A 16,758-nucleotide genomic window follows, 5' to 3' on the forward strand; every position below is an offset into this window, starting at 1 on the left:
GAAACCCCAAAGGAGCTATGATCACTCATCAAAACATAGTCAGCAATGCTTCAGCTTTTGTGAAAACTACAGAGGTAAACTGCAAAGGTTAACATTGTGTATTTGCATGAAGGGAAGAATCTCATTAACTTTGGTCTTAACTTTTAGTAAGATCCAAGTGAAAATGTAACTTGACAGCACTCTGCCCATGCTATGTCAGAAGTCAATGTTTACTGGTTTCTTCTGTCAGGGTCAAGAACCTGACAGACTTACAATTTGGTCTGATCCAAGCAAAATCTTGTAAAGATCCTGATGGGGATCTACATTACATTCTGCCATGGGCTTATAGTGTTTGTCATTAGTGCAAGCTCTGTATCAGAGGGTTTGTGTAGAGGCTAACCTTTTCCACTAGGGATGGGAAAAGCTATAATGCATTTTAACCCCCCAAAATAATTAAAGCCCTTACATAAATGAGCAAGAAGCATAACTCTATTTTTACTTGATACAGTGTTAACTTTTAGTTTACAGTAGACTACTAAAGTTCATCTGCAGGCTAGTGAAGAAGACAGTTCTAAGTTCTAACACATACAGATGTAATTAAATACAATGGTACTTATTTTGCCAAGTACTCTGCATATAGAATTGTTTTTAAATTAAGCAACTGGTCTCACAATTAGATCATGTAAGGTACTCTTGATATCAACCTTATGGTAAATTGGGTAAACAAACTTTCTGATCTAAGATGAAAGTATGTATTTTTTAAAACCTTAAAGCATACTACTGTAACCTTTTTTGTTCCTTCTCCCTCCCGATGTATATAATGGAACTTTCTGTGGCTTCTCTCAGAATTTGTTTCTGTTCATAATTATATGAATGATAAGTTGTAATAATCTGGTTACTGTACTCAACTCTAAAAGATTACTGTTTCTGCAATGTGCGTTCACTCCTGCTAGAAGTCATTGCTGTAGTCTTTTTAATGAAAGAAAGACAATGCAGCTTCATTACAAACAAAACTGAAGCAAGGGCTGTGCTCTAGAGTTTAGATGCTAGATTTCAGTGTTGTGTTTAACTTGGGCAAAATAGAGAATCAGTGAGAATTAAACTTAATTTTACTAACACTTTCAGAAAACACTTATGCCTTCCTCTGATGATGTTCTGATATCATTCCTGCCCTTGGCTCATATGTTTGAGAGAATTGTTGAGGTAAGCATCTGTTTGTACTGAACTACAGAGAAGCTTGTTTTTCTTACAGAATGCATGTCTCTTGAATCCCAGTGATACATGCTATTCCTTTTTGACTCTTGCACATGTGTATGAAAGCTTAAGCAAAGCTTCAGGAAAACAATATCCCATAAACAATATTCAGTGAGTACTAGATAATTGGTTTTCATGCTGAAATATAAACACTAACCCTAAGAGCTAGGGTTAATAAGAAACTGGTTTACTAGAATGTAAGATCCCTTAGCACATGTACACTGCCTAGAAATGCCCTCTAATGTAATCAGTGCGCTATTAAAAATCCATGCTGTTCTTTAGTCTGCAAACTTTAAAAATTTATTTTATAATGTGGCATCCTGCTTGCTTACACAAAACTGACTAAGTTGGTTAAACTTACCATTGCTTCCAAGAAACTTCAAAAAAAGGGAGGGATTTTGTTTCAGTGGAGTTCTCTTCCAAGAAATGAAAATGGCTTTTAATGTCATTTAAGGACAAACTTTGAAATTCTCTTGGATGGCTTGTTTTACCATATAGCAAAACCTGGGGCTTTGTTTTTGAGGATGAGGGGGCTCAGGTTGTCTGCATACTGGCAGTCTTAAGGACCTTCGAGCCCATAGTTAGGTGGTATGTGTTATTGAAAGGATGTAACTTCCTCAAACTTCTTACATACAGTAGAGGCACAGGTATTTAATTACCATACTTATTGAAGTTGAATTAACACCTTTCCCTTAGGTGAGATTGCAAATATGTATGTTGAAGGTAGTCATGTCCCAATTTATGTAAGGAAATAAACAGCCTTTGTGCAAATGTGAAAAGGCACACGGAGCCAGAAGTTGTCCTGTGATTTCAGTTAGGAATCCCGAGCTTTCTACCAAAAAAGTGTGTCTATATACACATAGATAAAAATGTATATATGCATATTTGTCTGTATATATGTATGTTATGAAGATTGGGAATAGAGCTTAACTGAGGTGTACAGGTGCCCTTAGGCTTTCACCACCTCTTTTTTTTTTTCCTCCTGGTAACCTGGATACCAGTTATACTTCAGTGTCTGTTTTACTGATGCCTGCCTTGCACTAGAAGGTACAAGATCCGTAGGGAACAGCTCTGCTCTTGGATCATGCAGTAGAAACAGGATGGGAAACTTGTGTTCTAAAGGATAAAATGAGAATAAAGTGTTTGGATTTCAGTATTCCTCTGCTGTTAGAGATCTTTACAAAGTAGGTGTTTACCTGTATATTTACATAAGGAGAGTAAGCAAGGACACCTTTGGTAGAAAGGAGAAAATATTTGTTACTATTTGGGGTAGATATGAACACAGGTTCTGAGAAGCAGTCTTTAGTCTGCCCCTGTTGTTCGTGTTTGCTGACTTTATTTTTTTTTTTTGGTTTCCTAAGGAAGCTAGAGGGTCAGTGAACTTGACAGGACAAATGTATTCCCACCTAGCAAAGGCAGTTGCTGCTCACTCCATCTGGACTGATGTATTTGCAGCTTTTTAGCAGATGGTGGCAAAGCACAGGTGAAGGGGAAAAGTGACACTTCAGCATGTCTCGTGTGCAGAAAAGATGAGAATGGATGGCAGGGAATGAAGGAAGAGGTGTTTTGGAGGAAGCAGAAGAAATAAAAACTAGTAGGTACAGAGAAACACAAGAAGACTAGAGATGTGAGTAAAAAGAATAAATAAAACCTATACACGATAGGAATAAAAGGGGTGTATAGGTGTGGGGGGTGGAGCTTCTAGACTCTTAAACGTAGAGACTATAGAACATGACAGGATTAAGTCTGCCTGCCTTGGTATAGGTCTGAACTGATGCAAAAATAGTCAGTGGCTCTGCTAGAATCTTCCAAAGAGTATCTTGATCACCTAACAACAAATCTGCTTGCATCAGTCTTGTGAAGCAGGAAGGAAAACCAGAGTGCAAGAGAATGAAAAGCAAGTAGCACAAGGCAGAAATCACTGCTGGACCAGTACCAGCAGGTACTGGTATCTGAAGTATAAATACCAAAGTTCTGCTTTTCAGTCTCTTGCTACCTCTGAGTTGCTGGCATTGCCTTACTTGGCAAACTGCCCCTTTTTGGATAGGGGCTTTTGTGCTGTATCTCATTCTATCAAAGTCCTTGGCCTGTGTACACCACGCATGTCTTGCTACTTGGTCTTTCTAGTCCCAACCTATAGTCTGAGAATGCTGCAGAACTTGCCCAGAAGTTGAGATGATTTAAGGTGGATACTGCGCTATCCACTCTGCATAGGATTGTCATACACATATAGCTAGAACACATTATAGGTGCTGTGTTTTCAAACTTCTTTACTTTTTTCTAACAGTGTGTGATTCTGTGCCACGGAGCTCGGATAGGATTCTTTCAAGGGGATATCAGGCTACTTATGGATGACCTAAAAACACTGCAGCCAACTGTATTTCCTGTAGTACCAAGACTGCTGAACAGAATGTTTGACAAGGTAAGTCTACAGGTGTGAGTCTAGACCTGTGCAGGGCTTTAAGAGACTTCATTAAGTCTGTGCTGACATGGTAGGAGAAACTGTTGTGCTCTGGGATGTTAAATAGGCATGCTAGCAAATTGGTGTATCTCTAAGAAAGCTGAAAGTGTAGGGAGTAGTACTGGTTGTCTTAAAATACTTTCAGGCAGCAAATACTAGTGCTGAAAAGCCTGAGTAAGACTTGGTTCTCTCTAGCTTGATTCATGACTTACTGTTTTGCTCTGAGCAAGTTATTAAAGTCCAGTCTACAACATGAACATGAGGCTTAGCATCTGTGTGCCATCTTTTAGTATCTGACTCATGGAATAGAATTTGCAAACCAAGGTCAGGTGTTTGCCTATGTTTGCATGGACACATACAAGTTTCCTACACAGCAGCCAGCATGTTGTAGTAGGGAGAACTATAAACCAATCAGTCCAGAGTGCTGGGAAGAGGGTGTGTCAGCAACCCCAGTCTCACTTGCTGCTTGCCTGCTCAGGGTCATCTGAGATGGGAATTCAGAAGCAGATTCTTTCTTGAACTTAAGACTTTTAAATCATCCTTTTGCATGTGGATGACTGACTCTTCTTAGGATACAGCCAGAGGAGTTGAAGGATACAACAAGGAGTCCTGTGACTGCTAAAGAAATGACAGACCTGTCTATGCTGTCTTAGCTAGGACACTGCTCTAATCATGACACTAGAGGAACAGCAAGTAATACAAGGTTCTGTTTGGCCCTGGGAACAAATAGTGCAACTCCAATACATTTCAAGAGAAGGAAATTCTAAGCCCCCCTGCCTATAGTGCTTAAAACTTAGCCCCTCATTCTGCTTATGCATTCTGTACTGGACTTTGAGAAACAGAGCCAAAGCTTGGGAGTGTCTTCTTTCATGATGTTGTCTTGCTTGTTGGCTCTGGTGCCCTGAGGATTTCACACTTATGGCACTGTTTCAACCTCACCCAGCCTTGCAGTAACCTAGCATGTGAAATTAAGTGGGAAATTGGGCAGGGGGAGGGGGGTGTGCTAATGCTGAAGAGCTGCTGGGTCTCTCTTTCCAAGTGAATATACTACTTTGTGGTCTGCTGTTGAGTCTGCTCTGACTTGCTGAGAACAACCAGAAGGAGCCTTTGAAAAGTGATCTAAAAAGCAAGTTTATATATGCAAGACAGATCTCTGGTCTTTCTGAAGGGATCTGCATCTCCTCAGAAAACCCTGTGTTACTTTACATATTGTGGTGGTATGCTCTTTAGAATATGCTGAAGATTATACTTACTTCAGCTTTTGATCAAACTGGAATAGAAAAGTAAAATATCCACTTTCATTCATACATTTTAATGAAGAAACTATACATGGAAAAAGCATCACACAGTTGGATGGGAAACAAGAATTATTTAAGTGCTCATTTTGGTGGACGTCTCTTGAACTGAGGTAAAGAGGCCAAAATCAAAATCCACAAGTATTTCTTACCAGAATTAAGATGCTTACCAATAAAGGTTGTTTAATTTATTTGGTTTTCACTGTTAAGAGTCTCTATGCATGTTTCTGTAAGAAAGGGACTGGTAGTCTGTGAGGCTTCTAACCACAGATCACTTTTCTTAATAGATTTTTGGACAGGCAGATACTTCATTAAAGAGGTGGATGCTGGATTTTGCTTCCAAGAGGAAAGAAGCAGAACTCAGAAGTGGTATAGTTAGAAATAACAGTTTCTGGGATAAAGTAATCTTCCGTAAAATACAGGTATGCTTGAAAGCCTCTGAGTCTAAAAGCCTTTGTATGGTGGATATTGGAACTTTTTTATTACGTTATTTATTTGCTCATGATTATTTTGAGAACAGAGCTCCAAATGTGCTTACTGTGTTACAGAACAGCAGTTTGACATGTTTTCAATATTGGAAGTGTGAAGCATCGCTATATACCCTATCTACTTACTAGTTTATAGGCATCACTTTGCAATTGCTGAATTTCGTATGAATGGTTATAATCTGCTATGGCTTTCATCACTGATTAAAGACTATGTGGCTACTCAGAACAAAAACCAAAACTGTCTTATTTCCAACTTCATTTAATTCCCTTTGTTTTAATAATATCAGCTAACTGTATTAGGGAGGCTTCTCTAAAACAGTCTGGTGCTTCTCTCTTACCACTTTGAAAGCAAACACTGTCCTCCTGAAGGAGGAATGCTAAGTGTGACTTGGTGCCACCTGTAGCCCCTACTGTCTCCTCACTGTTAGTCACTAGTAAGTTATGCCTGCTATTGTATCTGGCACTCACTTGCTATGGCCCTAACCTTGGTTGTACAACATGCCCCTGTGGCTGCTTTTTATAGCATTCAGGATGTATGAGAAGCTGATAGAAGGCAGTTAAAAATAATCATTCCTGTAAGGCCATGACTTAAGCTCTTTTAGACTTTTGGCCAAGTGTGCATTGCAGTGACACTACAGCATAGTCTTTGTAGATACTGTTTCTTCCAGCCATTAATGAGATTAAAAACACTGCAAGAAAGACAGCTTGCAATAGGAGACTAACCTTTAATCTCTAACATTTGTGGGTGGCACTGTAGGTGAACAGTGGCTGAGGGTGGGATGGAAAAAGACTCTGGAAACTTCTCTAAAATGCTTTTGGTGTCCACAGTATCTTGTGTCTGTTGTAGGCAAGTTTGGGAGGAAAAGTAAGGCTCATGATCACAGGAGCAGCACCTGTATCTGCAAGTGTACTGACCTTCCTGAGAACAGCTCTTGGCTGTCAGGTGAGTTTCCTGGCCTTAATCCTAAAACATAAAGATGTTAGTACCTCATTTCAGCTTTGATGTTAGAGCATTTCTAGTAGTCTGATAATATGGTTAACTCTTTCTGGCATTCTTCTTGGAGACTGCACAAGTGTGTAGTCCTTTCCAAAGTTTCTTTCTCAGTCTCCTGAGACTTCTATATTCATCCCAAAGTTGTTGTTATAACTGAAGTAACCAGCTGAACTGTCTTAAGGGAAAGATCTTTGGGGGCTGCTGTAAGCAATAATTAATGTTCTTGGATTAAGTTTCTGGGACTCACCTTGCTTACAGAAGTATTCATAACTACTGTAGAGAATCTAATAAACATGATAATATTGTAGTGTTGTTGTTTTGAAGATGAGACTGGGGAGAATCAGACTGCACACATTGCAATTATCTTCAGAGCCTCTTCGAAGTATATGCTTTTTGAGGTAAAAACTGAATAACAATGGCACAGGATGGAACAAATGTTTTGAATTAAATTTCAAGGATAGAAAACACAAAAACATTCTAAAATGTGAGGCTTCTGACTTGAAGTTCTTCAGTAGTGTGCTGTTGTAGCAATGCATTCTGCATAGAAAAGGGAAGCCTGTCTTCTATATAATAATCATAGAGCTGTACTGGGGTATAGGGATTCCATTCCTAGCTGTCTTTGACAAACTTGGCCTTAAATGATGTGAATGAAGTCATTGCTAGTGCCACTGTTCTTAGTTTCTTCCTCTTGTTCCCTCTGATTTCTGTTTTGATCTATACAGGTGTCACATGTGAAACTGAGTGAAACTTTGAGTAAATATTGGAACTGAAGGTGGAATATTAGCACTTAAAATTGTGTATTGTGATAAAGCTAATACAGTGATTATTCTTTTTAGAAGATGCTGGGGATTTTGCTAAACTCAAATTTAAACAAGTAGGAAAAGAAGCAAAATATTAACTTCATTTTAATGAAGAAACTGTATGTTGAAAAGTAAGAATTTCAAGTAATCTTTTTGGTTTCACATCCTAGTTCTATGAAGGTTATGGACAGACTGAATGCACAGCTGGATGCTCGCTGTCACTGCCCGGTGACTGGACAGCAGGTATGGTGTTTAACGGTCTGCCTGTCTGTTAAATTTCAGGATGCTATAGAGGTCCCTGATCACATCTAGTCTTCAGAACACCTATCATGAAGCATAAGATTCTGCTTTTCTTCAAGTGAAGTAAAAAAGTTTTGAAGGGATCCCTTGAAGTTTCTACCCCATAATAGCTAGGAATGTTCAGTAATCCAAACTTTTAATAGGCTTTGTCCTTGTAAGTTGAAGTGGATTTAGGAGAGGGGAGGTCACAGTATCAACCCTTTTAATTTTTACAGAATAGGAATCTGCTGTGTATAAACACAGTGCTAGAAATTTAAATGGCATTTTTTGGTGTTGGAACAAATAGTCAGCATTTGTCAGCTGTTACATCTCTAGCTCCCCAACTGAAATAATACTGATAATTGAAACTGCAGTAGGACTTTTGCTACTTAAATATGTCCATAGAATAAGGATACTGTTTACAAGAAAAAGCAAGCCTGAGTACGTGGTTCAGCTTGTAACATTCTAGGGATATCTGAGAACTTAATGTTTCAGTCACAGCAAATTTAAGCTATTACTGTAGTGGTATTGGTGTAGTACATTACCAGAAATCAGTTTTCTATCTTTTTTACTTTAGCATGTAACCAGCTTATTGTTTTAAGAACCTGACTAAAAAGCAGTTCAGGCTATTGAAGTGTTACTCTGTTTAATAGGTCATGTTGGAGCACCCATGCCATGCAGTATCATCAAGCTTGTTGATGTACCAGAAATGAATTACTTGGCTGCCAAAGGAGAGGGTGAGGTAAGTAATTTGAAAAGGTCAATATAAGCCTCTTAGGAAATCTTGGAAAATGTGTTTTGTTCCTGAAATAACTAGTAACTGTCTGAGTTTAGTAAAAGTGCTAAACATGGCCTGCTACCTAAAATCAAAGACTGCCTGCATGCAATGTCAGCTAGTGATTCACGGAAGCAAAACAGAAAATAGTGTATTGGAGGGGAGAAAAAGCAGCTTACTGTGGGATAACAGATTACTATGTATTTATGGTTGTGTGACCAACATGCTGTCTTCCAGCTGTGGGATAGCTGAGAAGCTAGCTGTCTCATACCGCATTTATCCTTCAGTAAAATGCTAGCAGAGGGCTTCCCACTGCCAAGTGCTGGAGAACAGCTGATGCATGTAGCTTGTTACCCAGCTTGTGATGTGAGATGAGGTAATTTAAAGTGCCTGGAACACCATTAAGAGAAATGGAGATAAAATGCCATGAAGGCTGCTAATGATTTGTGACAACTGCCTGCACATTCTTATGAACTTTTTTCTGCAGCCTGCACAAATTGAATGTGTACGTCTTACAAATTGCACTTTGAGGACTCAGCTTTGTATGTAATGCTGAATGTTGTCTTTTTCAATATCTTTTCCAAGTAAAATATATATGGCTTGAACTTTGTTTAAGCCTTTGAACAGATGTCTATAGTGATTTATTTTTCCCCAAAAGCAAATTAACTGTGGTGTCTTTCCTATGCTTTTGAGAGGCCTTGAGGGCAGTTGGGGAGTGAGAAATGAATAAATAAAATAACTTAGGCAAGTAACTAATTTGTGACTGCAAACAATATATAATCTTTATTTGTTTTGGTTGTAACTTGTATGAGACTGGAGACAAATGATTGGGCTTTAATCCCCAGAAATACTTAAGGATTTAGTTGGGCTTGGTGGTGGGAAACTTTGCAAGTGGAGAGCAATGTCAAGATACTTTCCTGTCTTGCATATGACCTCATGTTTAGTCTTCATCAGCAATTTTTGCTTCACTTTTTAAATATGATTTTAAACCTTGGTCTGCTAGAGGAACTGAGTATAGTTGTCATAATGAGAAACAGTTAAGTAGTTTTTAAAAAACTTCCAAAAATGTTTTGCTTCCACTTACTGTGAAAGTTTGCTGCATTAGGAGTTACTTTGGACTTGAATAAATATGGTAGCCCCTTAATATATCAGGTACCATCTTAGTCTTTCAGTCTTAACTTCCTTAGTGTGAACTATTCCGAATTTACCAAACAAGTGTTGTAACTTGTTTCACAGAACTGAAGCCCCTAGCTATAGAGTTGGCTCTCACTATCCTTTGCCTAAAATAGATCTTCCTCATTGTCTGTCTGCTCTTCAGCTGGATTAAACATCCCTAGTCCTCCTTTCTGAGAGTAAGCTTTCAATATTCTCGGTTCTGTCAGCCTTGCTTTTCACTTTTGCCAGTTATCCATGTTCAAGAAGGATAAATTTGTGAGTAGAATTATATATGCTCATATGCAGATGAGGTCTTAGTGCCAGTTAGCAGGATACAGATAAATGGTTTGCTGTCTCTGCTGGGAAAAGCTGTCACCTACTGCCATCCTGTGATTGTAGGAGCCATGAAAAACAAAATGTTTGATCAGTCAGCCTTTGACTTGACTGGGACAGAGTTCTCCTCTACTCATATCCTTCCAGATAAGCTCTGTTTTATAGCAGAAATGACTTGGTTCTTAAAATATAACCTTGGTTTGGTCACGAGTTTGGTACTGTCTCTACAAGGTCATCAGAACCTTCACTAATACTCTGATCTCCCTCCTATTGACAACATCTCCTGTTCATTGTATTGTAGTTTACCAGCATGCCTGTATTTTATGCTGAGGTAAGCACTGAAAATACGCAGGATGAGTTTTTCAAGAATTGGTCTCTGAACTACATTAGTAATTTATTCTAGTCTGCAAATTTATATTAGTGCCTGAAGATTCTTTAGCCAGTTCCTTGCCTATTTTATAATTGTACTAGTCTCCTAGACTAATAGTTGGTCTAGTATTTTATCAGCCCCTATTGATATTTATTATCCATTTGGCCTTAACTTAAAACTGGATTTTCTATCCTATTCTTCTAGATTTGTTCTAGAGTCCTGATACTATTGCCCAGACTAGACCCTTCTTATTGTCTCCTGTCATCCACACATGCCAAGCTACTCCCAAGCTGGTGTGATGGTTTGAATCCTTTGCTGCTTCTGAGGACTCTTATGGAGAGCTTTTAGGGTTTTTTTGGACTCCTGATTCCCCAACAATTGTGTGCAGTGGGCATCTTTAAGTTTTGCTTCAGTCTTGTTTATCTTGCCTATCTCTGTCCTCGCTTCTAAGGAGGTATTTTACTGCCCTGCTGATCCTTAAATAACAAGAGTTCTGTCCTGTGTTCCCCTCTCTCCCCACCAAAGAAAACTTACACGACCTTGGGTGTTATATTGAGAAGAAAACACTTAAATCTGGGATCATCTCTGGATACTTCAGGCTCTACTCCATGTTCCTGACTAGTTCCTTTACTTCTATATTCTTACTGACAGATACCCTACCCACTGTTTCAATTTAGCTTATAAGGTCTGACCTGGTTCTCTGGCAGCCTCTTCACCTATAAACCTTTAATCTTATTGATCCTTTTCTCATACCTTGTAAGCATGTTATTTGATCCTAATAATGCCTATGCATCCAGTTATATCCAGAGTTGTTCTTAGTTTTCTACTTGGTATGCAAATCCAGACAACCATCAACTTAAAGAAATTGCAGGTTTCCATTAGAGAAGTCTTGAGTGCTCTAAGCCCTAAGGTGTGAACTGGTTTATTTTTGGACAACAAATGTGATTGTTTGATATACAGCTTTTTCATCACTAGTTTTAGCACAATGCCTCTGCTGCTTACCAAAGCTGAAACGAACACATTACCAGGCTGAGGGGTAATATGTCTGGATCCAGCAGAATTTCTTCAGATAAATACAAATAAATCTCCTCTGATAAATTCAGATTATTCAAATAGCAGGTAGGAACACTGCTGCTAGACTGGAAGAGAACAGATGCTTCCAATTGCTTCTTATTATACTTTATACCAATGGGAAATGTTAGGTCTCCAAAAACCATGAGTAGAGATTTCTGTACTAATGCATAAACTTCATCTTGTCTTTTTAGTGGGGGGTTATTGAGAACTGTTGGAGAAAGCATTCATTACAAATAGTGTTTGTTAATTTCCCTTCATACATTAACAAATCGCTGTTTTCAGGTGTGTGTGAAAGGGCCAAATGTATTTTGTGGCTATTTGAAAGATCCAGAAAAAACAGCAGAAGCTCTGGACAAAGATGGCTGGCTTCATACAGGAGATATTGGGAAATGGCTACCAGTAAGTTAACTTATATAGCTGAAATGTATTTCTGTAGTTATTAGCAGTAATTTAACAACAACAAAAAAATTGTTGTTAAACACAATGAATTAGGTGAAAGACAAGCAATTTTAGGAGGAAGATAATTACTGTTGTAGATAAATCTGTGTGCCTGGGGCTAAAAAAAGTTATTAGCAGTGTCAATCCTGACGCTTTCTCTAGTTTAGGTTAGATGGGTGCAGAGCCTGTTTTCTTCTAACATTAGTTTGACAGTACTCTGGCTCTAGCACTATTTTACTGTACTACCTAATCTAACTTAAATGAATAAACTGTCTTGGATCATTCACAGCATTTAAGTTGGTATTAAACCAGAATTCAGGCAATAGCACTTCTGGTCTGTTGTTGAAAGCTTAAAGTAGCACAGTAATATCTGAAGCTGAAATACATAGAAACAAACTCTTGTTTGTATGTTTTAATTCTGGTACATTATGCGATCTAGTGTGGCATGCTTAAGCTGTGTAGATTGTTTTCTTTTTTACTTGAAGTGCATCTTCTGAGTGGAAGTTATTTCTGTCAACAGAATGGTACATTGAAGATCATTGACCGGAAAAAACACATATTTAAACTAGCCCAGGGAGAGTACATAGCACCAGAGAAAATAGAAAATGTGTATCTGAGATGTGAAGCACTTGCTCAGGTGTTTGTCCATGGAGAGAGCTTGCAGGTAAGCATTCTTGAGGTAATTTTAAAAAATGAATGCAAGCGGAGACTGCAGAAAAGAGTTTTCCTTTCCTCCTTCCCCCCACCCCAAACTTTGAGACTGAAATCTTAAAACTTTTTAATGTTACACATTTTGGTTCTGAATGCACTTTCAACTCCACCAGTTAAATAGCACATTTCTGGATTTAGTTTCAGACCAGGTAGTAGAGCTGGGTTAATTTAACAGCGTATTAATGACTGTACATAAGTTGCTAACAGTGTGCAGGGAAAATAAAAAACCCCAACAAGATGTCCAGGTTTTTGCAAGTATAAATTGAAATGTGGGTCTTAACAAGAGTAATTCTCTTAAGTGCAAGCTTCTGAACCGTACTCCTGTGTTCAAGTAGCAGAAAGCTGCTGACTTTACAGCAGGATCAGAACTGCTGTCCAAAACTTAACACTGACTAAGAAATGTGTAGGAACTGAAGTGGTGATTTAAAAAAAAAAAAAAAAGCTTGACAAATTCTTTTTTTTTAGGCCTTCTTAGTAGCTATCGTGGTACCTGATCCTGAGACTTTGCGCAACTGGGCCAAGAAAAAAGGATTTGAAGGCTCATATGAAGAGCTATGCAAAAACAAGGTGAGTCATATTTAACTAAACAGTTAGCTGTTCTGCATCAACTGTTTCAAGCTATACAATGTATTCCTGTGTCCACAGGACCTCAAAAACCACATTCTGGAAGACATGGTGAGGATTGGGAAAGAATCTGGTTTGAAGTCATTTGAACAGGTAAGATGCTAATGAGAACTGAACACCTAATTCTTTAAACTTCTCAATGCTAATATAATGTGACTCTGCAGAAATTGGTTTTAATTTGCATCTGAAAAATCTTTAAAGTGATGGGCTTTGTTATGATGTCTGGGCAATCTTTTTAATAGCCTTGTCGACTCCAGGGAATGCAGCTTGGCTAGTAACTCTTTATTTTCCAGGTCAAAGATATTGTCATGCACACTGAAATGTTTTCTATTGAAAATGGCCTGCTGACACCAACACTGAAGGCGAAGAGACCAGAACTGAGAAAATATTTCCAGTCACAGATAGAGGAACTCTATGCTAATGCCAAAATGTAACTGAGAATGGAATGAGGAAAGTGGCACACGTCTGTCTACTGTTGGCCTTCATATCTGTAATTTGACTACAGCAAACATAGGGAAGGAAACTGTGCAATCATTAACTTGTACAAAAATGGGTACTTGCCATAGGAACATTGAAGAAATGGAACACTGCCTTACTGTCAAGTTGTGTTGCATACTGTTTTTATGGTGACCTACAATTTCCAAAAAGAGCCTTAACTATAAGTGGTAACTATATGTAAGTTATTTAAGACTTCCTTGGCCAAAAATGGGACTCTCCTTCACCAAGGAGCTAAGGTTTTCTTATTGCCAGCATGTTTGCTATCTGCAGTGTATTGTGCAGTTGTCAATTCTACAAAGGATTTGGCAGGTTTGAAAATGCCTCTAAGTATCTTGCATCCTCAGAAGGATTACTTAATCTGTTCAAAAAAAAAAAAACAACCACCAAAAAACCCCTCTATGGTTGTATAGCTGGTATTGTGTCTTGCATTAGTCCCAATATTAACTGGGGCAGGGCATCTCAGTGTTTTTTCTCCCTTCTATATCTGCAGCCAGTTCTGAGATGTACTTTTATAAGGTAGAAGTCAGAAGTCCACACAAAGGAGGCTGACGAATGCAAGTTCCTCAGCATAAGTCTGCATATGGTGGTGCTGCACTGGAAGTGTGGATGCAGTTAATTCAGCAAGTGTAGCCTTTGCTACATTAACATAAATCCAGAGTAATGCCAGCCCTGTAAATGAACAGACCCTAACTCTGGCAAGAACACTAGAGACCTAAAAACAAAACCGTTCAGGAGGCTGGGCTATGCTAACAGTCAGGTAAACATTGCACCTGTACTAGCCACTTGTTTCCCTGTAATGAATGTGTATTTAAAATGCATTTTTAAAAATGTGCCAGGTCCTCTATAAGCAGAAGAGCTTCTGACATAACCTCTCAGTTTTCTGTGCTTTATGTATGAGCCACTGAGTATTCTTCACTGAATAGCAAAATAGGTCAGGTAGAGTGTTTTTGCCTGATGCTTTGCAGCAGTTGGAAGTATTTAAATATGCCAACAGAACCGTGTGTTGGCATAGGATAGGTATTTGTTCAGGGATAAAAACTGACTTCCCAGATAAATTACAAAATAACTAGTTACCTTTTGTTTGAGAAATCAGCAGAAATAAGCCTTATTACAGCATAAGTCTTTTGCTATCCTTAACAGAGTTGGTTTTGCATTAGCATTCACTGCTGTTTTTTGAAAACATGGATATATGTAAAATACAAGCACAACAAGGTTTGCACTAAGATTTGTGTGTGATTGTAATGCACTACTCTGTAGCATAATTTCATACATATGTGCAATTAAGGTACACAAATCCAAGTCAACTGTTAGAGCAGTAGTTTGTTACATTGGAATTCAAATGTTTGCTTAGTGTTGGCTATTTCTATGTTTTATAAAACCAAAACAATTTTCAAAACCAATGAAGGAAACTAAAATAAATATTTCTGCATTTCAACTCAGTGAAGTGTTTGTTTATAGAAGAAAGATGCTGCTAATTTGGTAACTCTGACAAGCTGTAAAGTTCCACTGCTACAAACATACTAAAAAGAGGATAAATGCTGGTTGTTGACACTTTACTTTTGGAAGGTAACTTTCTGCTTTGGTCTGTTTATGTGTAAGGGGGGTTTTTGTTTTTGTTTTGGGGTTTTTTGTTTGTTTTTTATCCAATATCTGTAAGAAAGGGATGCTGTTGTATATAACTTTTGCTCCATTGGTATTCTTAAACAACAAATCTTTCTTTTTGTCTTCAGTATGGTTTCTGACAGGTAGTGTCCTTACCGTCATCATAAACAACTTCTGAGTGAAATTTTCTTAAACTCTTCTGCTGCTTTTGGGTGGTGGTGGTTGTCCTTCCTGTGTATCACCATTCTTCCCCTTCCCACCTTATACCATGCATCTGCCTTTAAGGCATCTGGCTTTAATCAGCAGTATGGTATGAAAGATTTCGTGGGCAGATTTATCAGATGAAGCATCACCACCCAGATGACGTTTAGAGCTGTCTTGATGTTACTGTGAAATAATAAGCACACTTCTGCTCCTAGTCATGGTAGATTTTTTCTTTTTGAGTAATTTTGTATGTTCCTTTATATATTCCTTCCTTACTGAAGGAACTCTAAACCAATTTTTTTGTCACTTACTCAATATCCAAATAATAGGTGTATGCTGCTTGGAAAGATAGTGTGAGGTGTCACCATGCCTCTCCTGACGGAGATGGCTGAGAGCTGGATCTAAGGTTTATGTTCTTAACACACCTCATCACAGAAGCTTTCTGGAAGAGCCACTCACCACCACAGAAACAAAGCGGTGCTCTATGTAGTCTGTACTACTGCTGGTTACCTTAGGCTCAGGGACTGCTAAATAGGGCTGGTGCTATAGCTGGCAAACGAGAACTATGAAGAGACTGCTCCCCCTGTTAATCCCAAAGTGTTATTTCCCTGTGTGTTTAGCTTATTTGGTTGGAAAAAGGGGCAGGGGGGCCTGCAGCAGACTGCTCACCTGTGGATGAAGAGATGGCATGAAAAGGGCCCCTCCATCTACTGAGACTTTTGTTGACAAATTGCTAAACCCCCTATTAACAATTAAATTGCAGAGTAACTAAATACTATGATCTGGAATTACAGGTTTTCAATCTGAAGCCTACTTTTTTTGGCACAGTTATAGCAAGTAATATTTTTGTATGTTTTGCATCAATTTCTTAACTGTTGCAGGTTTTTGACCTTATTGTTATAGAAATTATCCTGTTCCCTTGTTTTTCTAGATAGGTAGGAAATGTCTTGGCCAGTTCATGTTATGCCATCCATGCACAGCATCCCTCCTGGGGGGGGGGGAGAAGAAAACCTGGGCTTTTTGTGGTGTAGTTCGTAGGAAAAAAATGGTCAGGTGAATACTTATGAAACATTGACTCCAGAACATGCTGCTGGACTTCGGCACTGGAAAAAATTCTTGATAGTCAGAATGGGGAAAGAGATTTTTCTCCTCATTTGTCTCTTTAAAATGTAAAACCAAGCACCTGTTGGTGCACAAGTACCTTAGTATCCCCTTCTAAAATGATCCGTGAGCACGAGAGGTAGGCAAACCCCTTCCTCCCGACAGCTGTTACCCGCCGGGGCCGGCCCTGCCGCGGCAGCACGGGAGGGCCGGAGCGGCTTTGCGCCGGGGCAGCCCCCTCCTGCGCCCCGCCGCTTTTCCCTCCTGCCTTCCCACCCACCCCTCAGCTCGGCCCCGTTCCGGCTGAGGGCCGCGGCGGCCGG

The 16,758-nt window shown here is 38.9% G+C and overlaps 1 protein-coding gene across 1 annotated transcript in view; it reads left to right on the top strand.

The window, feature by feature from the left end:
* Positions 1 to 15,202, top strand: part of ACSL1 (acyl-CoA synthetase long chain family member 1) — a 43,927-nt gene extending 28,725 nt beyond the window's left edge. The window contains exons 10-21 of the mRNA XM_072862293.1: positions 1 to 74; positions 1,105 to 1,182; positions 3,521 to 3,655; positions 5,277 to 5,411; positions 6,325 to 6,420; positions 7,442 to 7,514; positions 8,204 to 8,292; positions 11,540 to 11,656; positions 12,216 to 12,359; positions 12,872 to 12,973; positions 13,052 to 13,123; positions 13,324 to 15,202. Coding sequence (XP_072718394.1) covers positions 1 to 74; positions 1,105 to 1,182; positions 3,521 to 3,655; positions 5,277 to 5,411; positions 6,325 to 6,420; positions 7,442 to 7,514; positions 8,204 to 8,292; positions 11,540 to 11,656; positions 12,216 to 12,359; positions 12,872 to 12,973; positions 13,052 to 13,123; positions 13,324 to 13,464 — 1,256 coding nt within the window. The 3' untranslated portion in view covers positions 13,465 to 15,202. The remainder of the gene's footprint in view (positions 75 to 1,104; positions 1,183 to 3,520; positions 3,656 to 5,276; positions 5,412 to 6,324; positions 6,421 to 7,441; positions 7,515 to 8,203; positions 8,293 to 11,539; positions 11,657 to 12,215; positions 12,360 to 12,871; positions 12,974 to 13,051; positions 13,124 to 13,323) is intronic.
* The last annotated feature ends 1,556 nt before the right edge of the window (positions 15,203 to 16,758 follow it).

Source organism: Ciconia boyciana, chromosome 5 (genome assembly GCF_034638445.1).
Source record: "Ciconia boyciana chromosome 5, ASM3463844v1, whole genome shotgun sequence".
NCBI classification, from domain to species: domain Eukaryota; kingdom Metazoa; phylum Chordata; class Aves; order Ciconiiformes; family Ciconiidae; genus Ciconia; species Ciconia boyciana.